The sequence below is a fragment of the Salmo salar genome, chromosome ssa22 (assembly GCF_905237065.1).
Source record: "Salmo salar chromosome ssa22, Ssal_v3.1, whole genome shotgun sequence".
NCBI classification, from domain to species: Eukaryota; Metazoa; Chordata; class Actinopteri; order Salmoniformes; family Salmonidae; genus Salmo; species Salmo salar.
This window is the reverse complement of record NC_059463.1, coordinates 16,650,435-16,676,799: the sequence shown is the minus strand read 5'-3', so window position 1 is coordinate 16,676,799 and position 26,365 is coordinate 16,650,435. Positions and strand designations below refer to the sequence as shown.

The 26,365-nt window shown below is 43.0% G+C and overlaps 3 protein-coding genes and 1 long non-coding RNA gene across 15 annotated transcripts in view; 3 read left to right on the top strand and 1 right to left on the bottom strand.

The window, feature by feature from the left end:
* LOC106582900 (rho GTPase-activating protein 39) overlaps positions 1-2,766 on the top strand; it is a 59,762-nt gene extending 56,996 nt beyond the window's left edge. For all 4 annotated transcript variants that reach the window (XM_045705573.1, XM_014166493.2, XM_014166492.2 and 1 more), the window contains one exon: positions 92-2,766. In XM_045705573.1, the coding sequence (XP_045561529.1) occupies positions 92-286 (195 nt within the window). In that variant the 3' untranslated portion in view covers positions 287-2,766. The remainder of the gene's footprint in view (positions 1-91) is intronic.
* Positions 2,730-3,915, bottom strand: LOC123729687 (uncharacterized). Its single transcript, XR_006761368.1, has 2 exons — positions 3,612-3,915; positions 2,730-2,949 (listed from the first exon to the last, which is right to left on the bottom strand). It is a non-coding gene; the product is annotated as an uncharacterized lncRNA (long non-coding RNA).
* LOC106582901 (PHD finger protein 20) lies at positions 3,288-18,279 on the top strand. Of its 8 annotated transcripts, none has more exons than XM_014166497.2 (18): positions 3,288-3,434; positions 4,452-4,538; positions 5,981-6,081; positions 6,275-6,446; positions 6,651-6,735; positions 8,601-8,677; positions 10,428-11,037; positions 11,268-11,318; positions 11,419-11,682; positions 11,762-11,983; positions 12,206-12,301; positions 13,118-13,273; positions 14,205-14,386; positions 15,131-15,230; positions 15,398-15,593; positions 15,697-16,156; positions 16,386-16,551; positions 16,788-18,279. In XM_014166497.2, exons 2-18 carry the CDS (start codon positions 4,509-4,511, stop codon positions 16,928-16,930), a joined length of 3,111 nt encoding a protein of 1,036 aa, XP_014021972.2. In that variant the 5' UTR covers positions 3,288-3,434; positions 4,452-4,508; the 3' UTR covers positions 16,931-18,279. The 8 variants fall into 8 exon arrangements, with proteins under 8 accessions (XP_014021972.2, XP_014021970.2, XP_014021973.2 ...); XM_014166495.2 differs by having other exon boundaries at positions 5,978-6,081; XM_045705577.1 differs by having other exon boundaries at positions 3,300-3,434; positions 4,391-4,538; positions 5,978-6,081.
* A 2,564-nt stretch (positions 18,280-20,843) lies between these two features.
* LOC106582898 (protein NDRG3) overlaps positions 20,844-26,365 on the top strand; it is a 68,656-nt gene continuing 63,134 nt past the window's right edge. Inside the window, exon 1 of one of the 2 annotated variants that reach the window (XM_014166489.2) lies at positions 20,844-21,043. The gene's annotated coding sequence lies outside the window, so the exon portion shown is untranslated. The remainder of the gene's footprint in view (positions 21,044-26,365) is intronic. The other variant, XM_014166490.2, reaches the window with a different exon arrangement.

The following is a 26,365-nucleotide window of genomic DNA, read 5'->3' as shown; positions in this document are numbered from 1 at the left end:
ATTTGTCCTTAGTCAATCTGTTTCAAGTTACTTACTCTGCTTTCAGTCCCTAATGATTTTTCACCCTCTCTCCCACACTAATTATCCCCAGGTGTTTGCTCAGCCTGCTAATGTGTCTGTTACTAAGATGGATGTCAATAACCTTGCCATGGTGATGGCCCCCAACTGCCTCCGCTGCCAGTCTGATGACCCACGAATCATCTTTGAGAACACACGCAAGGAGATGTCTTTCCTGCGCATGCTCATCGTTCACCTGGACACCAGTTTCATTGAGGGCGTTGTGTAGACTGGCTCCCTTGACACATGTGCCCCAGTGTCACTGAGAGATTCACTCTGCTCTGCGAACCCCGCCCCACTCCATTGACCTATCACAAAACACACACACACTGGAAATCATACTGTAACAATACCAGAGTTGATCATTTCTGTCTTCAAAGGCAGGGTCATGAGAAGATAAGAGAGAACCCAGGTGTCCCATCACTGCGTACTGTACGTAACACTGTCACTTGACATTGGACCCATCCTCTGTCCTGCTTTCTGACTGCAGAACAATACATCTGTGTCGACTGCATAGGTGACATTGTGTGTGTTATGTGATGGAAACCCCACAATTATTGCACACAAAAAGACTACAAATTACTTGGCATCATAGGGACCGCTTTTTAACCAGTTCATTTTGATGACTTTTTAACTGCATGTAAAATCAGATTTTCCTCCTACATTTATAGCTGAATGTGAAGTGCCATTGTTTCGTTGCTGGATATGGGCTGTGGAGGAGGAGTCTCATATGGTTTGTACAGGATGGACATTGTCGTCAGGAAACAGACCCAGGGTCCCCTCCTTATATCTATTTGGCCTCTTGTATGTGTGTGTTTGAGTTCTAGAGACTCAGCCTCCAGTTCTTATTTACAAATTAGAACAAATGTCTCATTTAAAAATAAGCTCGCCTGTGATGTTTTTAGTAGTTGTATCAACAAGACTGCATCAGTCTCACTGCTATGTTGGTGATTTTATCTGAAAAAAACTGTACCACCACAGCCATTTTGATATAGAGCCACAGTCTGTAGTCTGACTACAGTAGAGCCACAGTCTGTAGTCTGACTACAGTAGAGCCACAGTCTGTAGTCTGACTACAGTAGAGCCACAGTCTGTAGTCTGACTACAGTAGAGCCACAGTCTGTAGTCTGACTACAGTAGAGCCACAGTCTGTAGTCTGACTACAGTAGAGCCACAGTCTGTAGTCTGACTACAGTAGAGCCACAGTCTGTAGTCTGACTACAGTAGAGCCACAGTCTGTAGTCTGACTACAGTAGAGCCACAGTCTGTAGTCTGACTACAGTAGAGCCACAGTCTGTAGTCTGACTACAGTAGAGCCACAGTCTGTAGTCTGACTACAGTAGAGCCACAGTCTGTAGTCTGACTACAGTAGAGCCACAGTCTGTAGTCTGACTACAGTAGAGCCACAGTCTGTAGTCTGACTACAGTAGAGCCACAGTCTGTAGTCTGACTACAGTAGAGCCACAGTCTGTAGTCTGACTACAGTAGAGCCACAGTCTGTAGTCTGACTACAGTAGAGCCACAGTCTGTAGTCTGACTACAGTAGAGCCACAGTCTGTAGTCTGACTACAGTAGAGCCACAGTCTGTAGTCTGACTACAGTAGAGCCACAGTCTGTAGTCTGACTACAGTAGAGCCACAGTCTGTAGTCTGACTACAGTAGAGCCACAGTCTGTAGTCTGACTACAGTAGAGCCACAGTCTGTAGTCCGACTACAGTAGAGCCACAGTCTGTAGTCCGACTACAGTAGAGCCACAGTCTGTAGTCCGACTACAGTAGAGCCACAGTCTGTAGTCCGACTACAGTCGAGCCACAGTCTGTAGTCCGACTACAGTCGAGCCACAGTCTGTAGTCCGACTACAGTCGAGCCACAGTCAGAGCGTACATTTCAAAGTACAAACTGGAAGCAATAAGACCATGTGTTTTGGAGCTTGTGTAAAATGCCCGTTTTAGTGGTCTCCTCAACAGTGTGTGTTGTGCAATAACAACCCTCTGATTTTTAACTGCCGAGGAAGGATGTTATGAATGTATTCTGGTACATGTATGTACTGTGTGTATGGGAGATCTATTCAGCAGCAGGTAGCCTAGCAGTTAGAGCGTTGGGCCAGTAACCGGAAAGGTCGCTGGTTGGAATGCCTGAGCTGACAAGGTGAAAAACCTGTTGACGTGCCATTGAGCAAGGCACTTAATCCTAATTTGCTCCAGGGACGCCATACTACTATGGCTGACCCTGTAAAACACTTTTCACTGCATTTATCCAGTGTGTGACAAAAATACATGTTTTTTTGTTGTTGCAATACACCAATATTGAAAGAGGCATACACAAATGTGTAAAGTAGTAGCACTATCACTTCTTTTCGCCATAGATATTTTGGCTCAGGTGTTCTGTTAAAACGGGTGTAGTGATAACTGCTCTCTGCTTCCCTCGCTAAGTGAAAGTCTGATTTTCACATGCGTCCAAACTATGATGTTGATAAGACTCCCTGGAAGCGTTGCTGTGTAAATAGTAAGCTCTCTGGCTGTATTTTCAAATGATCCGTGATAAAGATGAACCTTCCTGATTTTGTAATTACTCCTAATTTCCCTCCTGCAAGCCAGCCTTTGAAAATAGTAGATTCAACCACTCATTGTTTGTGTGTATTATGTGAACATACCCTCTGTTATTCTATGAAATGATTGTTCGAGAAAAATAAAGGTTTGTTTAATTGCAGACTGGTTATCAGACATTTACTGGAGTAAGTGTATAAAAAATGTATATGTTATTGAGGCTATTGCCCAATAGCATTCCCTTTATTAATGTCTTGTCCAAATGTGTTGTACCGTCTGCTTTTTCTGTTTTTGTAACGTTGGCCGACATGGTCCTCAGTTCTTTGATTGTCTTGTCCTTATCGTTCTGGAAAATAAAACAAATATAGTGGATCTTTTTGTACATACGAATGTAATGCAGAAGTTGCAGGAAATTAAATTAACATGATTAGGATTTTTCTAAATAAAGAAAATATTGCCTATTTCGGAGTAAAATCGAGCACTGTTCAAGAAACAATACCCTGACGTTGCAGCAGGTAGCCAGCAATTTGCTATGTTAGTAATATAGCCTAGCCTACTATTGATGTCAATTTGCCATTGGCTGTACATGCCGTATAGGCAGGCGTACGACTGTAAAAGTAATTTACTTGTGTATAGCCTGCAAATAGCCTCTACCATGCATCTCTGGAACAGAAGGTATATTTAATACATGCGTAGTTGCGCGCCGGTAGTGCGAGTGCATCGAGAAAAAATTCAACTGCGTGCTCTCGAATCAGACGCGGAGGCACCACACGAGAGGATTTTATCACACGCTGCACATCACCATTGGAAACCCAGTATCCAGAAATCAAGGTAACATTTGATATCAGTTTTCTGCAACATTTTAGTCATTAGTATTTGCGACAGAATAGAAAAAGGTTTTATGCATCAATAACACAAAACATTGTGTAATCTGAATGCGGCATGACGCTTCTGCTTCCTAAATAAATAACTTTTAAAGACTTGTAATGTAGATTTGTTTTGGCTTACGGATATCTTATACTGTTTGGTGTAAGGGTGACTCGTCATTGTTTCGGTGGCTTCAGGGAAGTTTAAAGTGCTCTATTTCCATGCCGTATTTACCGTAAGAAAACGTGTGGCCAGGCGTAGAGGCCCTCTTATGAATGACAGTCTGAATGGCCTGTAAAATCTCTCAAGCCCGCCCCTATCAGACCGCTTAACCAATTAGCTGTATTCAAGTCACTGACAAACTACAGTGAAATATATTCAAGACTCCTTATAGAATATCGGAAGATAAACCATCAGAAACGAATCAATAAAATACTGTTTTGAATTGTATAAAATCATATGCATATTATTTAAGCCTTACTTTGGAGTGGATGCTGGGTGACTGCTGAAATGTAGGACGTGCAAGCAGCGTTGCCAAATAATGGAGAGAGAAAAACATGGCAATTTACAGGATTAGGCTATATTTCAACATTTTATCGACAATTAGCCTTCTATGGTTATGCTACATAGTTAATGTAAAGCCATGGACTATTTAGGCCTATAGTTGAAGCCAAGGTCCAAGTTGAAAATGATTTTCACCCTTATCGAGTCTGGGATAAACAACTGACGTTTATTGCGCGTCATTGAGGTCGCTTCCGTGCGTTTTGAGCCACACACTCCACCAGAAAGAATTATGCCCTATTCGTTCACAAATGCTTCGTCGGAGTATGTGTTTATGGAACCTACATAACGTAGATTCATGTTATCCATGTATGTTACATAAGCAACTGGCCTACATAACTAGCTTAATCTAATTTCAGAGACCATTTGCATTGCTATTGTCTCCCATTGTTTCAATATGTGGAATGTTCGCCTGACCAGAAAACACGTGGGTTGCCAAGTAGTGTGAAGATATCCGGCTTCTGTTGTTGCATTTAAATGGAATATGCTCAAAGTCTCTACCCAAAGGTGAGTTTTACCTCCCGAAATTAGGCTAATGTATTGCAAAGATCTGTTTAGAATCGTGTGTTTCCCGGGATTTTAGTGATTGTGTTTGACCATGCTAGAGGATACAAAGTATTCAGGGCGCCAGACACAATGTAACGCTCTGCAATGGACCATTTTGAGTAGCAAAGATTTTGTTTGAGCAGATTTAATCATCAAAAGCAACATTTTTGACAATTAGAATCCAGTCATGAATCATCACACTGATCACTCCAGTTGGACAAACGGATACAGAATAGTCAGTGTCGGTATTTCTCATCGTGCTGCCCAAGTCTTTGAAAGCTGTCTGGCTCTTGACCTCGTTATTAGGTACTGGCTGCACAAAATTCTCGAGACAGGGATTAGACAGTATTGCTATAAAATAGATGGAGTAAGGGTTACATACAGATGCTTCAAAGAGGAAGGTTTGCGTGCTGTTATGAGATCTGAGGATTGCGTTAAGCATATAACGTTGTGTTTCTTTGCTAAGAGTTTTCGTTGGATAAACATTGGAGCCTGATAGCCTAAATGATGGAGCAGACGTATTTGCTATCATAAACGAATGTCAAGCCATTTTAAGGGTGTCAAAGGGGTTATGCCATTTTTGGATGAGCACCAGATTTAAGGGCCTTTCACATCGCTCATTATGTAGTACGACTTTGCTTAAATTCTTATTAAACGTCTATGTAGTGCTTATTACTATGACTACTTTATGGATGCCCTATAATGCCTTAAGTTGTTATTTCTTCGTTTTTATTTATTTAGATTATACACTACAATCTTCACACCTATCTTTGGATGCAACAAACTAAGATTTTAGATATAGGTTAGAACTAGGTGGTGTCAACACACCTTTTAGACTTGGGGCTAAATTCCACTGTCACCCTGCCAGCATTGTTGCTCAGTCATTGATTGGTCTTTTGTAATCATTGTGGAATCCCCTCACGTGTCTACTGCTACAATACTAACTTCAGTAATTATAGTTTATATTCCACGTGTCTACATACATACAGTAGTTATTGTTGGATACACACAGTATTGTGTTCCTGTATTTATGTAATAATTCCCTTTTCTCTCAGCCATATAGACAAGCCTCATCTAGACAAGCCTCATCTCCTGTTCTCTCACCTCTCTTCCTGGCAGTCCTCAGCAAAATGACTAAGACCCTTAGCACCATTGTTTGCTTTCACTTTCCACCACTATGATTCATTATGTAACAAGTAAATGCTGATCAAAAGAAATTGAGAACCAACTAAATTCTCCACGGATTATGGAGTCAGACCTTTTTTGTATTTAAGCCAGTTCGCTCTAAGCCAGTCTCTAGACCAGTACGAACTCACGTTGGACCCCCATCATGGCATTTTTAAGAACTAGAAGTGTATGTGTGTCTGGTCTTTAACCAAGTAGAACTGTGTGTCTGCCAGCAGGAGGTGGACGTGGGCATGATGAGCAAGACGCCCCCTAACAGAAGAGGGATAACCTTTGAGGTGGGAGCAACGCTAGAGGCCAGAGACACCCTCAAAAACTGGTGAGTCATGCTTCTGTCCCTCCATCACTCTCTCTCATTCTCAGTACAGTATGTCTTTATCTGCCTGCACTCTCTTTGTTGCTTTCCTCAGCTGTTTTTCAGTCTTTCTTTGTCTTTCTCTCTGTCTTTCTGCTATCCAGTTCAGTTGCTTTGCTCCCATCTCAGTCACCCCTCATGTATCCCCTGCTCCTAGGTATCCGGCCAACATAGAGAAGATTGACTATAGTGATGAGAAGATCCTGATCCACTACCGTCAGTGGAGTCACCGCTATGATGAGTGGTTTGACTGGACCAGCCCCTACCTGAGACCTGTAGAGAGGATCCAGCTGAGACGACAGGGACTGCTGGACGACGATCCTATCCCTGTAAGAGATGGACTCTATTTACTTACTCTCCCAACTAGATCCCTACTGATTGCTCTGCATAGCTTTACCCGGTCTTCTGTTTGCTCCGCCTACTTCTATTTGATGTCATTTCCTCAGGCTGATTCTGGATCCAAGTGTGACACTGACACTTCCTTTCATCTGTTCATCTGTTCATCTGACACTTCCTTTCATCTGTCTCTTCAGGGATTTCATGTGAATGACAAGGTCCTCGCCAGTTGGTCTGATTGCCGCTTCTACCCTGCCAAGGTCTTAGCAGTCAATAAAGATGGTGAGTGGTTTGGAAGTACACTCGTATGCATATTGAAGGGATTTGTGTTTTCTGTTCTGCAGAATAGAGGACCACAATGGAAATAAGTCTCTTGACATTTTGTTTGTATCCTCAACAATTGTGTTATGTACAGTTGAAGTCGGAAGTTTACATACACTTAGGTTGGAGTCATTAAAACTCATTTTTCAACCACTCCACAAATGTCTTGTTAACAAACTATAGTTTTGGCAAGTCAGTTAGGACATTTATTTTGTGCATGACACAAGTCATTTTTCCATCAATTGTATTTCACTTGTAATTCACTGTCTCACAATTCCAGTGGGTCAGAAGTTTACATACACTAAGTTGACTGTGCCTTTAAACAGCTTGGAAAATTCCAGAAAATGATGTCATAGCTTTAGAAGCTTCTGATAGGCTAATTGACATCATTTGAGTTAATTGGAGGTGTACCTGTGGATGTATTGCAAGGCCTACCTTCAAAATCAGTGCCTCTTTGCTTGACATCATGGGAAAATCAACAGAAATCAGCCAAGACCTTAGAAAAAATATTGTAGACCTCCACAAGTCTGGTTCATCCTTGGGAGCAATTTCCAAACGCCTGAAGGTATCACGTTCATCTGTACAAACAATAGTACGCAAGTATAAACACCACGGGACCACGCAGCCGTCATACCGCTCAGGAAGGAGACGCATTCTGTCTCCTAGAGATTAACGTACTTTGGTGCAAAAGTGCAAATCAATCCTAGAACAACAGCAAAGGACCTTGTGATGTGCTGGAGGAAATAGGTACAAAAGTATCTATATCCACAGTAAAATGAGTCCTATATTGACATAACCTGAAAGGCTGCTCAGCAAGGAAGAAGCCAGTGTTCCAGAATCGCCATAAAAAAGCCAGACTACGGTTTGAACTGCACATGGGGACAAAGATTGTGCTTTTTGGAGAAATGTCTTCTGGTCTGATGAAACAAAAATAGAACTGTTTGGCCATAATGACCATCGTTATGTTTGGAGGAAAAAGGGGGAGGCTTGCAAGCCAAAGAACACCATCCCAACCGTGAAGCACGGGGGTGGCAGGATCATGTTGTGGAGGTGCTTTGCAGCAGGTGGGACTGGTGCACTTCACAAAATAGATGGCATCATGAGGACGGAAAATTATGTGGATATATTGAAGCAACATCTGAAGACATCAGTCAGGAAGTTAAAGCTTAGTCGCAAATGGGTCTTCCAAATGGACAATGACCCCAAGCATACTTCCAAAGTTGTGGCAAAATGGTTTAAGGACAACAAAGTCAAGGTACTGGAGTGGCCATCACAAAGCCCTGACCTCAATCCTATAGAAAATTTGTGGGCAGAACTGAAAAAGTGTGTGCGAGCAAGGAGGCCTACAAACCTGACTCAGTTACACCAGCTCTGTCAGGAGGAATAGGCCAAAATTCACCCAACGTATTGTGAGAAGCTTGTGGAAGGCTACCCGAAACGTTTGACCCAAGTTAAACAATTTAAAGGCAATGCTACCAAATACTAATTGAGTGTATGTAAACTGCTGACCCACCGGGAATGTGATGAAATAAATAAAAGCTGAAATAAATCACTCTCTGTAATATTATTCTGACATTTCACATTCTTAAAATAAAGTGGTGATACTAACTGACCTAAGACAGGGAATTTTTTACTTGGATTAAATGTCAGGAATTGTGAAAAACGGAGTTTAAATGTATTTGGCTAAGGTGTATGTAAACTTCCAACTTCAACTGTATATATACAGTACCAGTCAAGAGTTTGGACATATATGTTGCCTGGTGTAACATTTTTAAGTTGTTAAATAAAGTATCAACCTGATCCATCTGATCTCCATTTGCCCTCAGCATCTTACACGGTGAAGTTTTATGATGGAGTCGTCCAGACAGTGAAGGGCATCCACGTGAAGCCTTTTGTCAGAGAGGTGAGCTCTTTGTTTCCTTCTCTCAGCAGGGACTGTCAATTGTTTCTACCTGCTCAAAGGGCACATACAGTGCCTTCAGAAAGTATTCACACCCCTGGACTTTTTCCACATTTTGTTGTGACACAGCCTGAGTTTAAAATTGATTACATTGAAATGTTCAATGGCCTACACACAATACCCCATAATGTCAAAGTGGAATTATGTTTTTAGAAATGTTTACAAATTTAATAAATGAAGAGTTGAAATGTCTTGAGTCAATAAGTATTCAACCCCTTCGTTATGGCAAGCCTAAATAAGTTCAAGAGTAAAAATGTGCTTAACAAGTCACATAATAAGTTGCATGAACTCACTGTGTGCAATAATAGTGTTTAACATTATTTTTTTATTGAGTACCTCATGTCTGTACCACACACATCAAATTATCTGTAAGGGCCCTCAGTCGAGCAGTGAATTTCAAACACAGATTCGACCACAATGATCAGGGAGGTGTCTGGTCACAAAGAAGGGCACCTATTGGTAGATGGGTAAAAATAAAAAAGCAGACATTGAATATCCCTTTGAGAATGGTGAAGTTATTCATTACACTTTGGATGGTGTATCAATACAATATACAGTCATTACAAAGATACAGGCGTCCTTCCAAACTCAGTTGCCGGAGATGAAGGAAACCGCTCAGGGATTTCCCCATGAGACCAATGGTGAATTTAAAACTGTTACAGAGTAGAATGGCTGTGGTAGGAGAAAACTGAGGATGGATCAACAACATTGTAGTTACTCCACAATACTAACCTAATTGACAGACTGAAAAGAAGGAAGCCTGTATAGAATAAAAAATATTCCAAAACATGCATCCAGTTTGCAATAAGGCACTAAAGTAAAACTGCAAAAAATGTGGCAAAGAAGTGAACTTTATGTCCTGAATACAAAGCGTTATGTCCAACACATCACCGAGTACCACTCTTCATATTTTCTAGCGTGGTGGTGGCTGCATCATGTTATGGGTATGCTTGTCATCTGCAAGGACTACAGAGTTTTTTTTTCGGATAAAAAGAAACAGAATAGAGCTAGGCACAGGCAAAATCCTAGAGGAAAACCTGGTTCAGTCTGCTTTCCAAACAGACAATGGGAGACAAATTCACCTTTCAACAGGACAATAACCTAAAACACAAGGCCAAATATACACTGGAGTTGTTTACCAAGATGACATTGAATGTTCCTGGGTGGCTTAGATACAGTTTTGACTTAAATCCGCTTGAAAATCTATGGCAAGACTTGAAAATGGCTATCTAGTAATGATCAACAACCAACTTGACAGAGGTTGAAGAATTTTTAAAAGAACAATGTGCAAATATTGTACAATCCAGGTGTGCAAAGCTCTTAGAGACTTACCCCAAAAGACTTGCAGCTGTAATCGCTGCCAAAGGTGATTCTAACATGAATGGACTCGGGTGTACATACTTATGTAAATGAGATATTTCTGATTTTCGTATTCAATAAATGTGCAAAAATGTATAAAAACATGTTTTCACTTTGTCATTATGGTGTATTGTGTGTAGATGGGTGAGAAAAAACAATATTTCATTCAGGCTGCAACAACAAAATGTGGAATAAGTCAAGGGGTATGAATACTTTCTGAAGGCACTGTCTCTGTTCATATTGTGTTGGCTTGCCATGCAAAGGGTCACATTTCTGTGGGTCATACTTTGCCTTATTTTCCTCTCTTTTCATCCCCCTCTCTTCCTGGAAATAGAGAGGAGGAGGAAAGACTCGGTCTGCTGAGAGGAATGGAGTCAGGAAGCACCAGAATGGCAGAGACAGGATGGCTCAGGAAAACGTCCCCAAGAATAAAAGGGCCAGACGCAGTACCTCTGACCTGGAGGGAGACAGTGAGACCGAGGATAATAATGATGTTGATGAATGGGACAAGCGGGAGGGACAGGAGAAGACCAAGAGGAAGGACGGTGAGGTGGACGTCACCAAAGAGAGTCCACCCGCGATTAAGCAGGAGGAGCATACAGAGCAGCATGCAGGACAGAACAACCTCCGGGATCACATGACGGCCACTGTGGACCCGAACGGAGTGAAAGTGGAAGAAGACCGAGGACAGAGTGAGGAGAGGTCTACTCATAATTTAAATGGAGGGATAAAAAAAGAGGTGGAAATGAAAACTGAGTACACAGTCCTGAGCTCACCAAATGAACCTAAGCCATCCACTGAGTCACCCAATCAGATGTCAACACTGACAGGGCCAGTGTCTATCCCATTACCCTCAACTTTGTCCACCAATGACGGAGTGGAGCAGAAGGCAGCGAGCCAACCGGATAGCTCAAAATCTGCACCACTGGACCTCCCAGTGAAACGTAAGACGACACTCTTCAGACAATCACGAAAGGACTTATTTCCAAATAATGGAAGCTGTCACTGCAGTTATATTTCAAGGTTCTGTCCACATTTCAATTTGTCAAAATAGTATAGAAGGTTTGAATATATTTATTAGAATTCTGAGAGAGTGAAGTGGTTTTAATTTGTTGTTGAACGTCGTCAGTCAGTAATTGTCAGTTTTATATGGTCTCTTTGTCTTTTGTTCCAGCAATAAGGAAGCAGGGTTTTCACAACCCCAACAGATTCAGCAGAGAGCCATGTGAGTTCTCCCCCTGCACCCTGTTAGATCAGTTTACATGTTTCTTTCCACTCCTAGCTGTTGGTCCATCCTCTCTTACACGTCTCCATTGTGTTTTCAGTGTACAGAGTGATCAAAAACCAGCCTCCTCCAGTCCTGTCCATCAACTTGGACCACAACCCGTTTAAATGCAGCGCTGTAGGCTGCACCAAGTCGTTCCGCAAGGCCAAGCTGCTTCACTACCACATGAAGTACTACCACGGAGAGGACCAGCAGCTAGAGGACGACCTCAGCCCCACCAGGAGCGTCCAGGCCTCAGAGAAGCACCCCTCCCCTACCACTCTGGAGAGTCCTAAGAGGAGACGCACCATCTCTGCCTCAATGCGTAAGTGTAAAAAAAAAATGGCTGTAGATAGATTTACCCAAAGTTTTAGTCATAATAATGATTTTTCTATGCCTGGCAGACTCCACTGTGCACAGTCCTATCAGAACTCCCCCGTCTCCACGTAGTGAGGCAAAGACAATGAGCAGACGCATGTCAGTGCAACCTGCTGTCAGCACAGAGCCAACACAGAGCCAGCAGCAGAGGGCGCTGCTGAGGGAGAAGAGCAAACAGAACCAGCTGGACAGGAATGGCCAGAGACCGGTGGCGACAGAGATGTTTATGAGCAGTGGCATGGACTTAGGTGTGTATAAAATGGAGATGTGGAAAGATCTAAAGAGAGGGCTTAAATAGGTTAATATATGTAAGCAAATGTGTAGGTATCTGAGCTGATTTCTGATCAGAGATTCACTTTCTAAAGGTGACACAACAGGAATATTGTGACATTTGGCATGCTCTTGTATTTGTTTTGCGTTCAGGATCTAAAGCACTCTCTTAACTCATGGTTCACTCTGTGTCACTCCAGGATTGGTGAAAGAACGAGACCGGCTGAAGGATAAGAAACAGACCGACTTCCTTCGCGTTAAACTGAAGAAAAAGAAGAAAAAGAAAGCCAAGTCTGGTAAGAAGGGGACTCTAGTCACCCTACTGTTCTGAATGGGGCTCGTGTCCTGTTGCTCAGCTGCATGTGCAACGCTTCATTCAGGCCGTGGGAAGGTCCCCGAGCACAGAGCCATCCTGCATTCCTCTTGGTGTGGTCGGTGTAGGTCTGTGTGGGATTATCACTACAACTACCTGTCCTCACTACTGGCCTATACCGCTTCATCAGTCAAATAGCCACTGCTCATTTCATTTGCATCAGCTGTCTTGTGCTTTTACCTCCTTTTTCACTGACTTTTAATGATTTGCACATCTTTGTCTCATGTTTGGTTCATATGATAACACATTAGGCTGGGAAGGCCTTTATTATGGACTTAATAACCATCTCATTAATCTGTGAAAAGTCTAATGCGAACCACAAGCCACTGTTACAGCACTTCTCCAACCAAGTTTGAACCACTATTGGTCTATTGACCTAGTTTAAATTCACTCTGAGTGTGGACAACACTTGTTATAACACCTTTTAGGAGGATAGTTTATCCACTATGCACAATTAGACTATATTTACACTGTTCTGGCCAGTTCACCTCTCAGAAATACTCAAGTAGAGGTATTTTATGGACACAAGTTGACCATTTATGGGTTCTTTGTTATAAGGAAATATTCCCCTAACAATAATAGTATCTTTAGCTGTAAACATCAGAGTTCTGTTTTATATAGTGTCTGTTTGTGTGTGTGTGTGTCCCCAATAGGGTATCTCTTGTTTGCCCTCATCAGCAAGTCCAAAGTTGACATTTTGTTCTGCGTCTGCTTCCCCCTCCCTCCCCTTTATTAACAGAGTACACGGGTAGTGAGGAGAATATTGACATCTCAATATTCGATCTTCAGTCCAAATTGAATTTGCCACTCAAATTCCCCCTCTCACACAATCACAAGCCTGAGTCATACCACTGCAGGCCCGGATACAACCAGTCAGAGCAGATACACGTGGATGGTGGGTATCAGTGTGTGTATGTTATGTGTGTGTGTCGCTCTCTCCCTTTTGCCATTATTCTTTGACTGGTTTCAATCCAAGTCATTTGTCCTCGGCTTCAACCTGTATCTTACTGATGTTGCTTATTATTTTCCACACTTTTTGGCGTGAAAAGCAAACAAACTGTTGTCACAGTTGAGGACTGATTCTATGGTTTATTGATAGAATCAAGGGCCTTTTTTTGCTGCTATTGCTTGCTTTATACTGGTTATTGTGCAACATACGGTTTGTTATATGTCCAACCCACAGAGCTATGCATAAGGGATATACAGGTAACTGCCAAAATAAAGGAAACACCAACTACTAGGACGTTGGGCCACCACGAGATTCCAGAACAGCTTATATGTGCCGTGGCATAGAGACACACACACACACACCCTAAACCCCCTATGCTCCTTTGAGACCCCTCTTAAAGTCAGTGGGATCTCTTCTAGCCGTGGTAGCCAAAACAATGGGCAACTGGGTATTTTTATACATGACCCTAAACATGATTGGATGTTAATTGCTTAATTAACTCAGGAACCACACTGTTTTGGAAGCACCGATTTTCAATATACTTTGTATCCCTCATTTACTCAAGTGTTTCCTTTATTTTGTCACTTAAATGTACGTTAAAATACTGTGGATGAAATTAGCTATAGTTTCCTCCTATATTTTCTACCATTATTGCTGGTGTTACAATATTCTCTTGATCAAACACGTCATTTGGATGTCAATTATATTATCTCCTGGGGACTCACATTGAGAAATATACTGTTTGGTATGAAACTAGCTCATGGAAGAAATATAGATGTCTATGTAGTATTGCAATGTTTCTAAAAGAGACTAGGGTCATCTTGACCAGGATTGTTTGTATTAGTTAACCTTTTCCATCCCTTGATTTCCCCTCTAGATGAGGATAGCATCAGTGATTGGTCAACTGACAGCTGCGGGTGGAGTGATGATGAGCAGGGGGTGGAGCTGGACGTCACTACTCCACCCCTGAATCTGGGCTCTGTTGCCTTGGAGACGGGCGCTCAGGAGATTGTGCGTTGCGTCTGTGAGGTGGAAGAGGAAAACGACTTCATGATACAGGTGAGCTACCTTGGGGTTTTACCTGGCTCTAGGCCAAACCTCTCTCCAATACACATCAGTGAGACGGCGAGACTAGTGCATTCCTAGCAACTCTATATATTTAAATCAATCACATTTGTCAAATGTCACCTAATCTCTCAGAGACAGATTCTGCGTGTAAACCCAAGAAACTGTCACGACGGGATGGAATGAGTAGGATAACGAGCAACAGTAGTTCAGGTGTTATGATAGTGACAGTTTGTCGGGACTTTTACCGTTGTGACTAGATGGAGTTAGGTCTACAGTTGGGTTAGGCCTCAGGCCTACTAGATGGAGTTAGGCCTCATGTTGGGACTACACTTATTGACAATTGGAGCATTTTAACTAAGCCTAACCCTTTTCCTAACCTTAACCTCATTCACATAACCTGCTACGTTAATTCTCCCAACTTGCCGTGTTAGTTCTAACCTGCTATGTAAACAAACCATCAGCCTTGACAAACTATCAGTATCACCACATCAGTGTTTGGGTTTTCATCCTCGATTATTTGGACGTATCAGGGTTGGGGAAAGGCGGTCCTTAAACGTTAGTTCTGGAGTTAACCGAGATTAAATAGCACCTAACTGAAGGCCAAGCCCATCTCTGATCCTCCGAAGCAAGCTCAGGCCAACCATTAGCAGCAGAGAAAAACTCTGTTTGATTTGCATGATTGAGTAGTATATGATTGTAACTCTGCTCACTGGCCTTGTCTCTCGTCTCCCCCAGTGTGAGGAGTGTCTGTGCTGGCAGCATGGCACCTGCATGGGCCTCCTGGAGGAGAACGTCCCGGACAAATACGCCTGCTACATCTGCCGAGACCCACCAGGTGAGAGCCAGAAACACAAAACTGGGATTGCTAGTAAATCCATCGCAGGTTTCTCCACAGGCGTTTAAAAAAGGCTCACACTAAACTAAATAAGCCAGTACATTTAACTGTAGTTTTTCTGGGTGTGTCTTATGATATCATGTGACCCTTCATGATCTTTGTTCCAGGTCAGAGGCAGAGCCTGCGGTACTGGTATGACCGTGATTGGCTGAGCAGCGGTCACATGTACGGTCTGTCCTTCCTGGATGAAAACTACTCCCACCAGAATGCAAAGAAGATTGCAGCAACACACCAGCTACTAGGAGACGTCCACCGTGTGGTGGAGGTGCTCAATGGCCTGCAGCTCAAGATGAGCATCCTACAGTAAGTACAGGAATAGAATGGGAAAGACTATCCATCTATACACTAATATGAATGAATATCTTATATCTGTATGGAGTCTGAATGCCCCTGTGTGGCCCTGTAGTACCCAAACCCACCCGGACTTGCGGCTGTGGTGCCAGCCCTGGAAGCGGGCAGAGAGGCCCTGGAGGAGAGACGGCTCGGGGACGGGCACCGACACAGCACCGTCTCCAGCGCCAACAGACGAGGGCTCAGAGAGGGACCACAAGAGTCTTGCGCGTGGGGGAGCAGAAGCTCTGATGTCAGCCGCCATGGAGAAGCTCAGTCGAGCCTCCTCTTCCGCCTTCTCGCCCTACCAGTCGTTCCAGGACTCGTACATCATGAGTGAGCACTGCTACCAGAAGCCGCGTGCGTACTACCCTGCGGTGGAGCAGAGGCTGGTGGTGGAGACCACACGGAGGGGCTCTGAGCTGGAGGACAGCCTGAGGAGTACTGAGGACCTGCTGGAGAGAGAACAGCGCTATGGAGGCATGCTAGAGACAGCAAGGCCCAAAGCCCACACACACCTGAACACTCACACCAAGGTTAGTGCTGCTTCAGCCCACACACACCCCTGAACACTCATCCCAAGGTCCGTTCTATTTCTGCCAGTGATGTAGTGGTAAAACAATAGGTGGGTATACAACTGTGATCGCCGGTCGTTGTTAAAAAACTAAAGCTTCCTATATTCTCTATCCATACGTCCTGCATGCACAATACTATAGAGTGGTAGTCAACCTTATGACTGAAGCATCTTCTTTCCCATGTGTCCAGGGTTCAGATGTTGGTCGCTGGGGCCAGGCCGAGGTGAAGATGGAGGGAGGGGACGGAGACGGCAGTAGCCAGCAGCACCAGTGGCAGATCAACCTGCTGGATCACATAGATGCCGTACAGGAAGAGGTCACTCACAGGATGGACTTCATTGAGAGGGAGCTGGATGGTGAGGCATGCCCTTTGATTTCTGTCAGCAACTAAAGCGTTTTGTGATGCCACTGATTGTATATGTACAATGGGGAAAAAGAGAGAATTTCAAGCAAAACAACAAGACTTTGGCCTCTTACCTGTCACAAAGGTGTAGCCACAATCAATACATCTACTGTATATTATAGGTTCCTCTCAGCTATGCATTTGACATGAGTGATTGACAGTGTTGTCTGTTCCGTCTTTCCTCCTCAGTGTTGGAGACTTGGCTGGACTACACAGGGGAGCTGGAGCCCCCAGAACCTCTGGCCCGCCTGCCTCAGCTTAAACACAGCATGAAGCTGCTGCTAACAGAGCTGGCCAAGGTGCAGCAGATTGCCCTGTGCTGCTCCACATGAGGGCGCCAGTGAGCAGTGTGACATCCATATTCACAGACCAACACAGCACTCCCAAGAGACAATGCAGTGGAGAGCAGCACTCACTGGTCTATCTATGGCATTTGGGGGTTGGACTGAGGAGAAATGACCAGATAATTTAATGCAAATGCACTTTCAGTATACTGCAGACTAGTGGGAGCATTTCATGGCATGGGGTAAAATGCTTGAGGATGACAGTTGGTGTTCCTCTGTTTAGCCCTCTAGTCTGTACAGGGAAAAGCCCACATAATGGAAATGTGCTGTATCATGGTCATTGCAGTAGGTAATGGATGGAGACAATACAAGAGAGAACAAGCGGGGACAGTTTATGATCGGATGAGTTTGTTGGTGCAAACCTGCATCATATTAATGCCTTGGTCTGAGGTTGTGTTTGAAGCTTGCTGTCATGTACTCCACAAATTGATGAGCTGTACTATGTATTCAAAGACCTCACCTGAACTTCTAATAGACACACTGTCAATATTCATAATGACAGCTTTTGGAAACACTGTCCTTGGAGCCATATTTTGCAACTCTTTTTCCTGTCTCAATATTATAAAGTACTTAGTCATTGATAATCTCGCATAATTATTAAGCTTATGTTTTCTGATCATGTGGATTGTTTTACAGAGCACAACCTTAATAAGGTTATAAATAGTGTGTGACAATACAAACTATATTCTTATATAATGGCACTGTATAGATAAATGTAATCTTTCAGATTTTACGTAGTGAATTTTTACTTTGTCTGTATTATAGACACTGGAGGGGACAGTACACAGTTTGATGACGAGTGACGTTTCTGGCGGTTTGTTTTCATATTGTTTAAATGTGGTTTCTTTCCAAAGCTAATGTCACTGTTGTATTTTGTTGATCTGTGTATCTTCTCTTCTATCCTATTCACTCTCGTCTCGCGATATCGTCGCTGGAGTTCCTGCCCTACTACTTTGCAGATGCATACCAGATCTTAGAACGCCTGCAATAGGTTTAACATTTTAGCTAACCACCTCATATGATATAGCAATCTGGTGCCTCGACTGCAGTCTGACGTGGCACACAGCCATTGGTAGATGCAATGCAACGCCTGCCCTGCACATCTAGTCGGGCAGGAACTCAACCTTCAACTTTGCTTCACTTGTAGCCTTTGACTTTTGGCTTACTGCAAATGTTTGTGGAGATGTCTGCTACAACCTCAGCATTTTGTGTTCTGTTCTCAGTGGAAGACTTGTGACAGATCCATAGATTTTCTGTTTCTTGTATTGTTTTACCTGTACTGTTTATTTGCAATATTTTGTATTTCTTGTGTAAATACATTTGAATGTTTCTTGGGATGACTTTGCATTGGTTATTTTTAAACAGTCCTCCAAAGAGCCATACTGTACTAGTGGGTCAACCAGGTTAAGAACCAAACAAGATGTTGAAAAATGCAACAGATATGCTGGTACATAAATACACTACTATCTCTCATTGATATACAGTTCATTCGGAAAGTATTCAGACCCCTTGACTTTTTCCATATTTTGTTACGTTATAGCCTTATTCTAAAATTGATTTAAAAAAAATGTTCAATGACAAAGCGAAATAGGGTTTTTATTTTTTTTAAATGTATTAAAAATAAAAAATAAACATACCTGCCTCCTGTTTCCATTGACCATCCTTGAGATGTTTCTACAACTTGATTGGAGTCCACCTGTGGTAAATTCAATTGATTGGACATGATTTGGAAAGGCACACACCTGTCTATATAAGGTTCTACAGTTGACAGTGCATGTCAGAGTAAAAACCAAGCCATGAGGTCAAAGGAATTGTCCGTAGAGCTTCAAGACAGGATTGTGTCGAGGAACAGATCTGGGAAGGGTATCAAAACATTTCTGCAGCATTGAAGGTCCCCAAGAACACAGTGGCCTCCATCATTCTTAATTAGGAACTACCAAGACTTCCTAGCTGGCAGCTAAACTGAGCAATCGGTGGAGAAGGGCCTTGGTCAGGGAGGTGACCAAGAACTGGATGGCCACTCTGACAGAGCTCCAGAGTTCTTCTGGGAACCTTTCAGAAGGACAACTATCTCTGCAGCAGTCCACCAATCAGGCCTTTATGGTAAAGTGGCCAGACGGAAGCCACTCCTCAGTAAAAGGTACATGGCAGCCCGCTTGAAGTTTGCCAAAAGGCACCTAAAGGACTCAGACCATGAGAAATAAGATTCATTGGTCTGATAAAACCAAGATTTAACACTTTGGCCTGAATTCAACACTTTGTCCCGTGTGGCTCAGTTGGTAGAGCATGGTGTTTGCAACGCCAGGGTTGTGGGTTAGATTCCCACGGGGGACCAGTACGGAAAAAAATGTATGAAATGTATGCATTTGTAACCGATGTGAAATGGCTAGTTAGTTAGCGGTGGTGCGCGCTAATAGCGGTTCAATCGGTGACGTCACTCGCTCTGAGACCTGAAGTAGGGTTTCCCCTTGCGTTGCAAGGGCCGTGGCTTTTGTGGCGCGATGGGTAACGATGCTTTGTGGGTGTCAGTTGTTGATGTGTGCAAGGGTCCCTGGTTCGAGCCCAGGTTGGGGCGAAGAGAGCGACGGAACCTACACTGTTACATTCACTACTGTAAGTCGCTCTGGATAAGAGCGTCTGCTAAATGACTAAAAATGTAAAAAATGTAAAATGTAATTCCAAGCGTCACGTTTGGAGGAAACCTGGCACCATCCCTACGATGAGGCATGGTGGTGGCAGCATTATGCTGTGGGTATGTTTTTCAGTGGTAGGGTCTGGGAGACTAGTCAGGATCGAGGGAAAGATTAACAGAGCAAAGTACAGAGAGATCCTTATCCTTGGTGAAAACCTGCTCCAGAGCACTCAGGACCTCAGACTGGGGTGAAGGTTCACCTTCCAACAGGACAATGACCCTAAGCACACAGCCAAGACAACGCAGGAGTGGCTTTGGGATCAGTCTCTGAATGTCCTTGAGTGGCCCAGCCAGAGCCCGGACTTGAACCCGATCTAACATCTCTGGAGAGACCTGAAAATAGCTGTGCAGCGACGCTCCCCATCCAACCTGACAGAGCTTGAGAAAAATGGGAGAAACTTCCCAAATACAGGTGTGCCAAGCTTGTAGTGTCATACCGAAGAAGACTCGAGGCTGTAATCGATGCCAATGGTGCTTCAACAAAGTACTAAGTAAAGTGTCTGAATACTTATGTAAATATGTATTCATTTCTTTTTGCCAAAATTTCTAAAAACCTGTTTTTGCTTTGTCATTATGGGGTATTGTGTGTAGACTGATAGAGGGGGGCGACTATTTAATCAATTTTAGAATAAGGCTGTAGCTTAACCAAATGTGGAAAAAGTCAAAGGGTCTGAATACTTTTTGAATGCACTGTAAATACTGTCGATCTGTTGCTGTCTGAGGAGTAAATGGCACGTGGTTTGAAGGAATCAATTGTGCTTTTTTGGCCACACATTTTGCTACACAATTCAGGCTGTGATGCAAAATCCAGAAACAAAACATTGCTTGCCTAGTAGGCTATAAAATAACTTTATCTATCCCTTCCTAAATGCATGTTTATTTATCTCCCTCATTTTATGAGGATTTGAAGGAAGCAGTCTTGCTGATCGCCACATTTTTACAGCTGGTCTGGAAATAGCCTACAACTTCAAAACAAGTCCGAGGTTTAGATTAAATCGAGTTTTTTTTTAACATGTTGCAGCACCGGCTGTTTGTATTCTTATACAATCAGTTGAGGATTGAAACCGAATTCTAAGCGCATAATCTCCGAGAAATGGGTCAATTCAGTGATGATGGGACTGATAGTGTACACTACAGTTTAGACAGAATCTTCTCAGTTAAACCTCTTGGGGGCGTTCAAATTAATTGGTACTGCCTCCTCGTAGACTATTGGCTGGCTGCTTCGTTCGCTTCTCCTCGGTGTCTAGGACGCAATGTGTAGTTCCGCCCTGAGAGTGACATCGAAATACTCGTTGGAATAGGAACGCAACCAGGCAAAGAACGAAAACGTGCAGTTTATAACACCGGTATTTCACCAAAAGTCCAGAGGATTTGACGCATATCGAACGGATACGTATTCAACCCAAGCGGTAAGTAAAGATCTTGACATTTTCTAATATTGCTATGCCAACAGCAGATGTGGCCATTGGTGTGGATAATCCATCAGTTCGCGGTGTATTCTTGATATAATATTCATCTTCCAGCCAGTTCTAATGTAGGCCTAGGTGAGATCTTTGAGTAACCTAAATTAAACGGCACAATAGTGTCCAATGTTATCCACGATTCTGCGCGCGTTGAAACATTGAAACAAATGTAACAAGATGAGGTTAACTTGACAAGTGTCAAATTCTGCACACGTAAATGCACATGAACTGTATTGCTACTTTATAACTCAACTAGCCTATTCACTTTCATTGTTGCCTCTAACACCATTTTCTGCTGCGACAGTAGCCTCTGTAGGATTTCATTTCCTGTTGAATAACTTACTTTTGAGTCACAGGTTAGGCACTTCATACTGTATGTCAATGGCCCGCCCATATCTATGTCACAACATCGAAGGAAGGCTGATGTATGCAGTTGCTGAATATTTTGTCACGATCCTCGAGATAGAGCAATTTAAAAACTGCCTGCCCCGTTTCACTCTCACGTCTAGAACCGTTCATCTACGTTACAAAACACGATCTCGCTCGTAGCCTACTGAGTTATATGGTTGCTTAATTAAGTAGACAAGACTTGGCAAATCCACGCTGATGTAGTTGGCAACCAGTGGCGTGGAGAAATGAGGCTACATATCATTATTCTGGCACCACATGACATTGTCAGCAGTCACCTGGATAGGGTCTATGAGAGCAGGCTGGGATAGGTGAAGGTCACACAGGTGTAGTTGTACTGTAGTAGGTCATTGGATTCAGGCGTGTAATCATTTGTACAAACCAGGGGTGTCAAACTTATTCCTTGGATGGCCTGGTGTCTGACGTTTTTCCCCTTTCTTTTCAATTATGACCACCAGGTGAGGGGAGTTCCTTACTAATTACTGACCTTAATTCATCAATCATGTACAAGGGAAGAGCAAACCCCCCCCCCCAGACACATGCAGCATTTCAAACTCATAAAATACACACCCTCATCTTATGACCTTGGGGGAAATCCCCGTCACCATCTTGGACGTCGGTCCAAACAAGGGTAGTTTGCAACGTAAGCCCCCGTTTTTGCGAGTGTACAATTATGTTCACTTCGGGGCCTGAAACGCCCCATAATTACATTTGCGATAATTGTACATCCACTAAGAAAAGTCAGCCGAAACGTACAACCTCAACATGGATAAGTCAACATACAAGTGTAAGTAAAAACACATGTAAAAAGGGTAGAAATTGTGCTACTAATGCACATGACGGCACAAACAAGTCTCGTAAATTAATGATGTTTGGTTAGCTTTTGGAAATTGCAGAAATAAAAACTTCCGTCAGAAGCTCCAGCTATGCAGGCTAACGTTAGTTATCTAATTAATTTGCTAGCTATCATACAGTGGGTGTATATTAATAATGATATAGTTAATATAAGTAGACATGTAATCATAATTGACGTAGTGCATATTAAGCACCCACAATCATCGCGGGATGCACGAGTGATGAATTTCCGGAAGAAAAAAAAAAAAGTGATGAATTTCCAGGCAAGGGCCATTTTAAAAATCATTCCTTCATCCCTCGCCCTGCAAGTGTATACTCTTCAGACGTCGTGAAACGTCATCAGAAGTGTCCACTTAATTTGAGGGGATAGGGTATGTCTTAAGTGTTTGGAATTCAGTCGTGGTCTAAACAGTTGCATTTTGCAACAGAAATTAGAGTTTCTATTGGACAAATTCAGGTTGGTCACTCCTCGTTTTATTCAGTTTTCTTTTGCTTGGTTCTGTTTGGTTCCTAGTGAATACACCCCAGGTGTTTGAATTCATTTGGTGGGAGGGACTATTACCTGAATGACCTCCACAATGCCACATAATCAGAGGCGGGCATAGAGTTCACAAAATAAACAGTGACAATTTTTTCCAGTTTTCATTCACAACAGTGCTCCCATTACATGACCACTACAGGCTTTTGGTCCGTTTATTATGGTCTAAAGAGGCTTTAGTTTGACACACCAAAGAGACACCGAAATGATACTTTAGACCAGAGATCATCAACTAAATTCCACCGCAGGCCAATATTTTTTTTCTTGAGTGGATGGTTGGGATCACGCATCTCCTTATTATGCGCCGGAATACTTGGGGCAGATTACCAAGATTACCAAAATTAAAATCACTTGCTTTTACAGTCTTATGTCCAACAATGAAAATAAAATAATAACATTTTGCTCAGAAAACTTGGGGGCCAAATAAAACCAGCCACGGGCTGCCAGATGGGGAACCCTGCTTTTGACGTTATCATAATAGCCTTAGCCTTCTATTGGGAGGGAGCTGCAGTCCACCATAGTTAATTATCACAGTAGAAAGTGATGCTTAACGGGTGACTGCTGACGGTGTCATGTGGTGCCAGAAGAATGATATGTAGTGCCATCTCTCCACGCCATTCACATCCCAACGTCCTTTCTCCAACAAAGCTGATACGTGCGCGCAACTTTGGGGCAAGACAGACGGGGTTGGCTTTCAATCAGAACAACTCACGGCTTTTAGCCTCTGTTGCATACGCATCAATATTGTACGCGGGATGTCGTCAACTAACCCGTCTTTACATCCATCTGCCAAAGAGAATGTTCAAATTTCTACTCAGGGTGCTACGTCCTTTCTCCATTCTACATTAATGTGGACGATACCATGATTACAGATAATCATGAAGGAACCATGAATAATGATGAGTGAGAAAGTTACAGAGGCACAAAGATCGTACCCCCAACACATGCTAACATCTCACCAATAACAGGGGAGGTTAGCATTTTCTTTTGAATGGGGTATGATATTTGTGCCTCAATTTTATTCACGGTTCATTTAGGATTATCCGTAATCAATATAGCATCCACATTCCTGTCGACGTGTTCAGAAACATATTATATTCTTTCTTACAATAAAAGTAAACATTTGTTAACAAAATTCCCCCAGCCATAAGATACTTTTTTCAATATGCGCTAAAGCAGTTAGCATCTATGAATGGGTTAGTCCAGACTCAGACTGTTTTAAAGTTCTTGGTTTGACCAGATATAATTTTTTGAAATTCTGTTTCCATTGTTCATCCTTGAGATGTTTCTACAATTTGATTGGAGTCCACCTGTGGTAAATTCAATTGATTGGACATGATTTGGAAAGGCACACACCTGTTTATATATGGTCCCACAGTTGACAGTGCATGTCAGAGCAAAAACCAAGCCTTGAGGTCAATGGATTTGTCCATAGAGCTCAGAAATAAGATTGTGTCAAGGCACAGATCTGGGGAAGGGTACCAATAAATGTCTGCAGCATTGAAGGTCCCCAAGAACACAGTGGCCTCCATCATTCTTAAATGGAAGAAGTTTGGAACCACCAAGACTCTTCCTAGAGCTGGCAGCCAAACTGAGCAATCGGTGGGGAAGAGCCTTGGTCAGGGATGTGACCAAGAACCCGATGGTCACTCTGACAAAGTTTAAGGGTTCCTCTGTGGAGATGGGAGAACCTTCCAGAAGGACAACCATCTCTGCAGCAATCCACCAATCAGGCTTTTATGGTAGAGTGGACAGACGGAAGCCACTCCTCAGTAAAAGGCACATGACAGTTAGCTTGGAGTTTGCCAAAAAGGCACCTAAAGGACTCTCAGACATGGGAAACAAGATTCTCTGGTCTGATGAAACCAAGATTGAACTCTTTGGCCTGAATGCCAAGCGTCACGTCTGGAGGAAACCTGGCATCATCCTTACGATGAAGCATGGTAGTGTGAGCATCATGCTGTAGGTATGTTTTTCAGCGGGAGGGACTGGGAGACTAGTCAGGATTGAAGGAAAGATGAATGGAGCAAAGTACAGAGATCCATGATGACTACCTGCTCAGGACCTCAGACTGGGTTGAAGGTTCACCTTTCAACAGGACAATGACCCTAAGCACACAGCCAAGACAACGCAGGAGTGGCTTCGGGACAAGTCTCTGAATGTCCTTGAGTGGCCCAGCCAGAGCCCGGACTTGAACCTGATCGAACATTTCTGGAGAGTCCTGAAAATAGCAGTGCAGCGATGCGCCCCATCCAACCTGACAGAGCTTGAGAGGATCTGCAGAAAAGAATGGGAGAAACTCCCCAAATACCAGTGTGCCAGACTTGTAGCGTCATACCCAAGAGTCGAGGATGTAATCGCTGCCAAAGGTGCTTCAACAAGTACTGAGTAAAGGGTCTGAATATTTATGTAAATGTGATATTTTTTATTAATTTCCAAAACCTGTTTTTGTTTTGTCATTATGGGGTATTGTGTGTAGATTGAGGGGGGGAACGATTTAATTCATTTTAGAGTAAGGCTGTAACTTAACAAAATGTGGAAAACGTCAAGAGGTCGGAATACTTTCCGAATATACTGTATGTATGAAAATACCCTCAAATAAAAGGTGACATTTTGTACTGTCGCTTCATATGAAACATTTGATCTCATATCCAAAATTCTGGTGTATAGAGCTAAATTAAAAGTTTTAGCTTCACTGTCCAAATAAATACATAGGGGAGTGTAGTACACCTGAGACTATATTGTACATGGAGTTACAGTTAAACACCACACACTTAGTGATTCCTGTACCATATTACCCAAGTGAGGACTCTGGTGATGTGAGACTTGTAATGGAGTTAGAGAGATGAATGTCAGGGAATACTGGCCACAGGGGATATGAGTGATTTAATTAAGCTGCGCTGCCAGTCAGCCAGTGTTTTGGGTTCCCTCTATCACCTCAGCTTCCCTGTCTGTCTGTCATGGCTGGGGGGCAAAACAACGCCCTGGGAACCATGGCAAAGTGAGAAGTAGTGTGTCTTGACGTTTTCAAACCTCCGTGTTTCCACCACATCCATCTCATCCTCACACGGAACCCAAACCGGCTGCACGCCTGCGCCATCGTGCATAAATGTATTTTGTCCCCCCACAGCAAACGCGATCACGACACGCAGATTAAAATATCAAAACAAACTCTGAACTAATTTCATTAATTTGGGGACAGGTCGAAAAGCATTAAACCTTTATGGCAATTTAGCTAGCTAGCTTGCACTTGCTAACTAAGTTGTCCTATTTAGCTAGCTTGCTGTTGCTAGCTAATTTGTTCTGGGATATAAACATTGAGTTGTTATTTTACCTGAAATGCACAAGGTCTTCTTCTCCGCCAATTACTCCACACATAAAAAGGTCAACCGAATCGTTTCTAGTCATCTCTCCTCCTTCCAGTGTTTTTCTTCTCTTGACTTTATATTGCGATTGGCAACATTCAT

Coding starts and splice junctions, on each gene's coding strand:
- LOC106582901 (XM_014166495.2), top strand. CDS start 4,509: ATGGAATATGCTCAAAGTCTCTACCCAAAG. Junction 13,274..14,204: donor AGAGCAGATACACGTGGATG/GTGGGTATCAGT, acceptor TTTCCCCTCTAG/ATGAGGATAGCATCAGTGAT. Junction 16,157..16,385: donor ACCTGAACACTCACACCAAG/GTTAGTGCTGCT, acceptor CCATGTGTCCAG/GGTTCAGATGTTGGTCGCTG.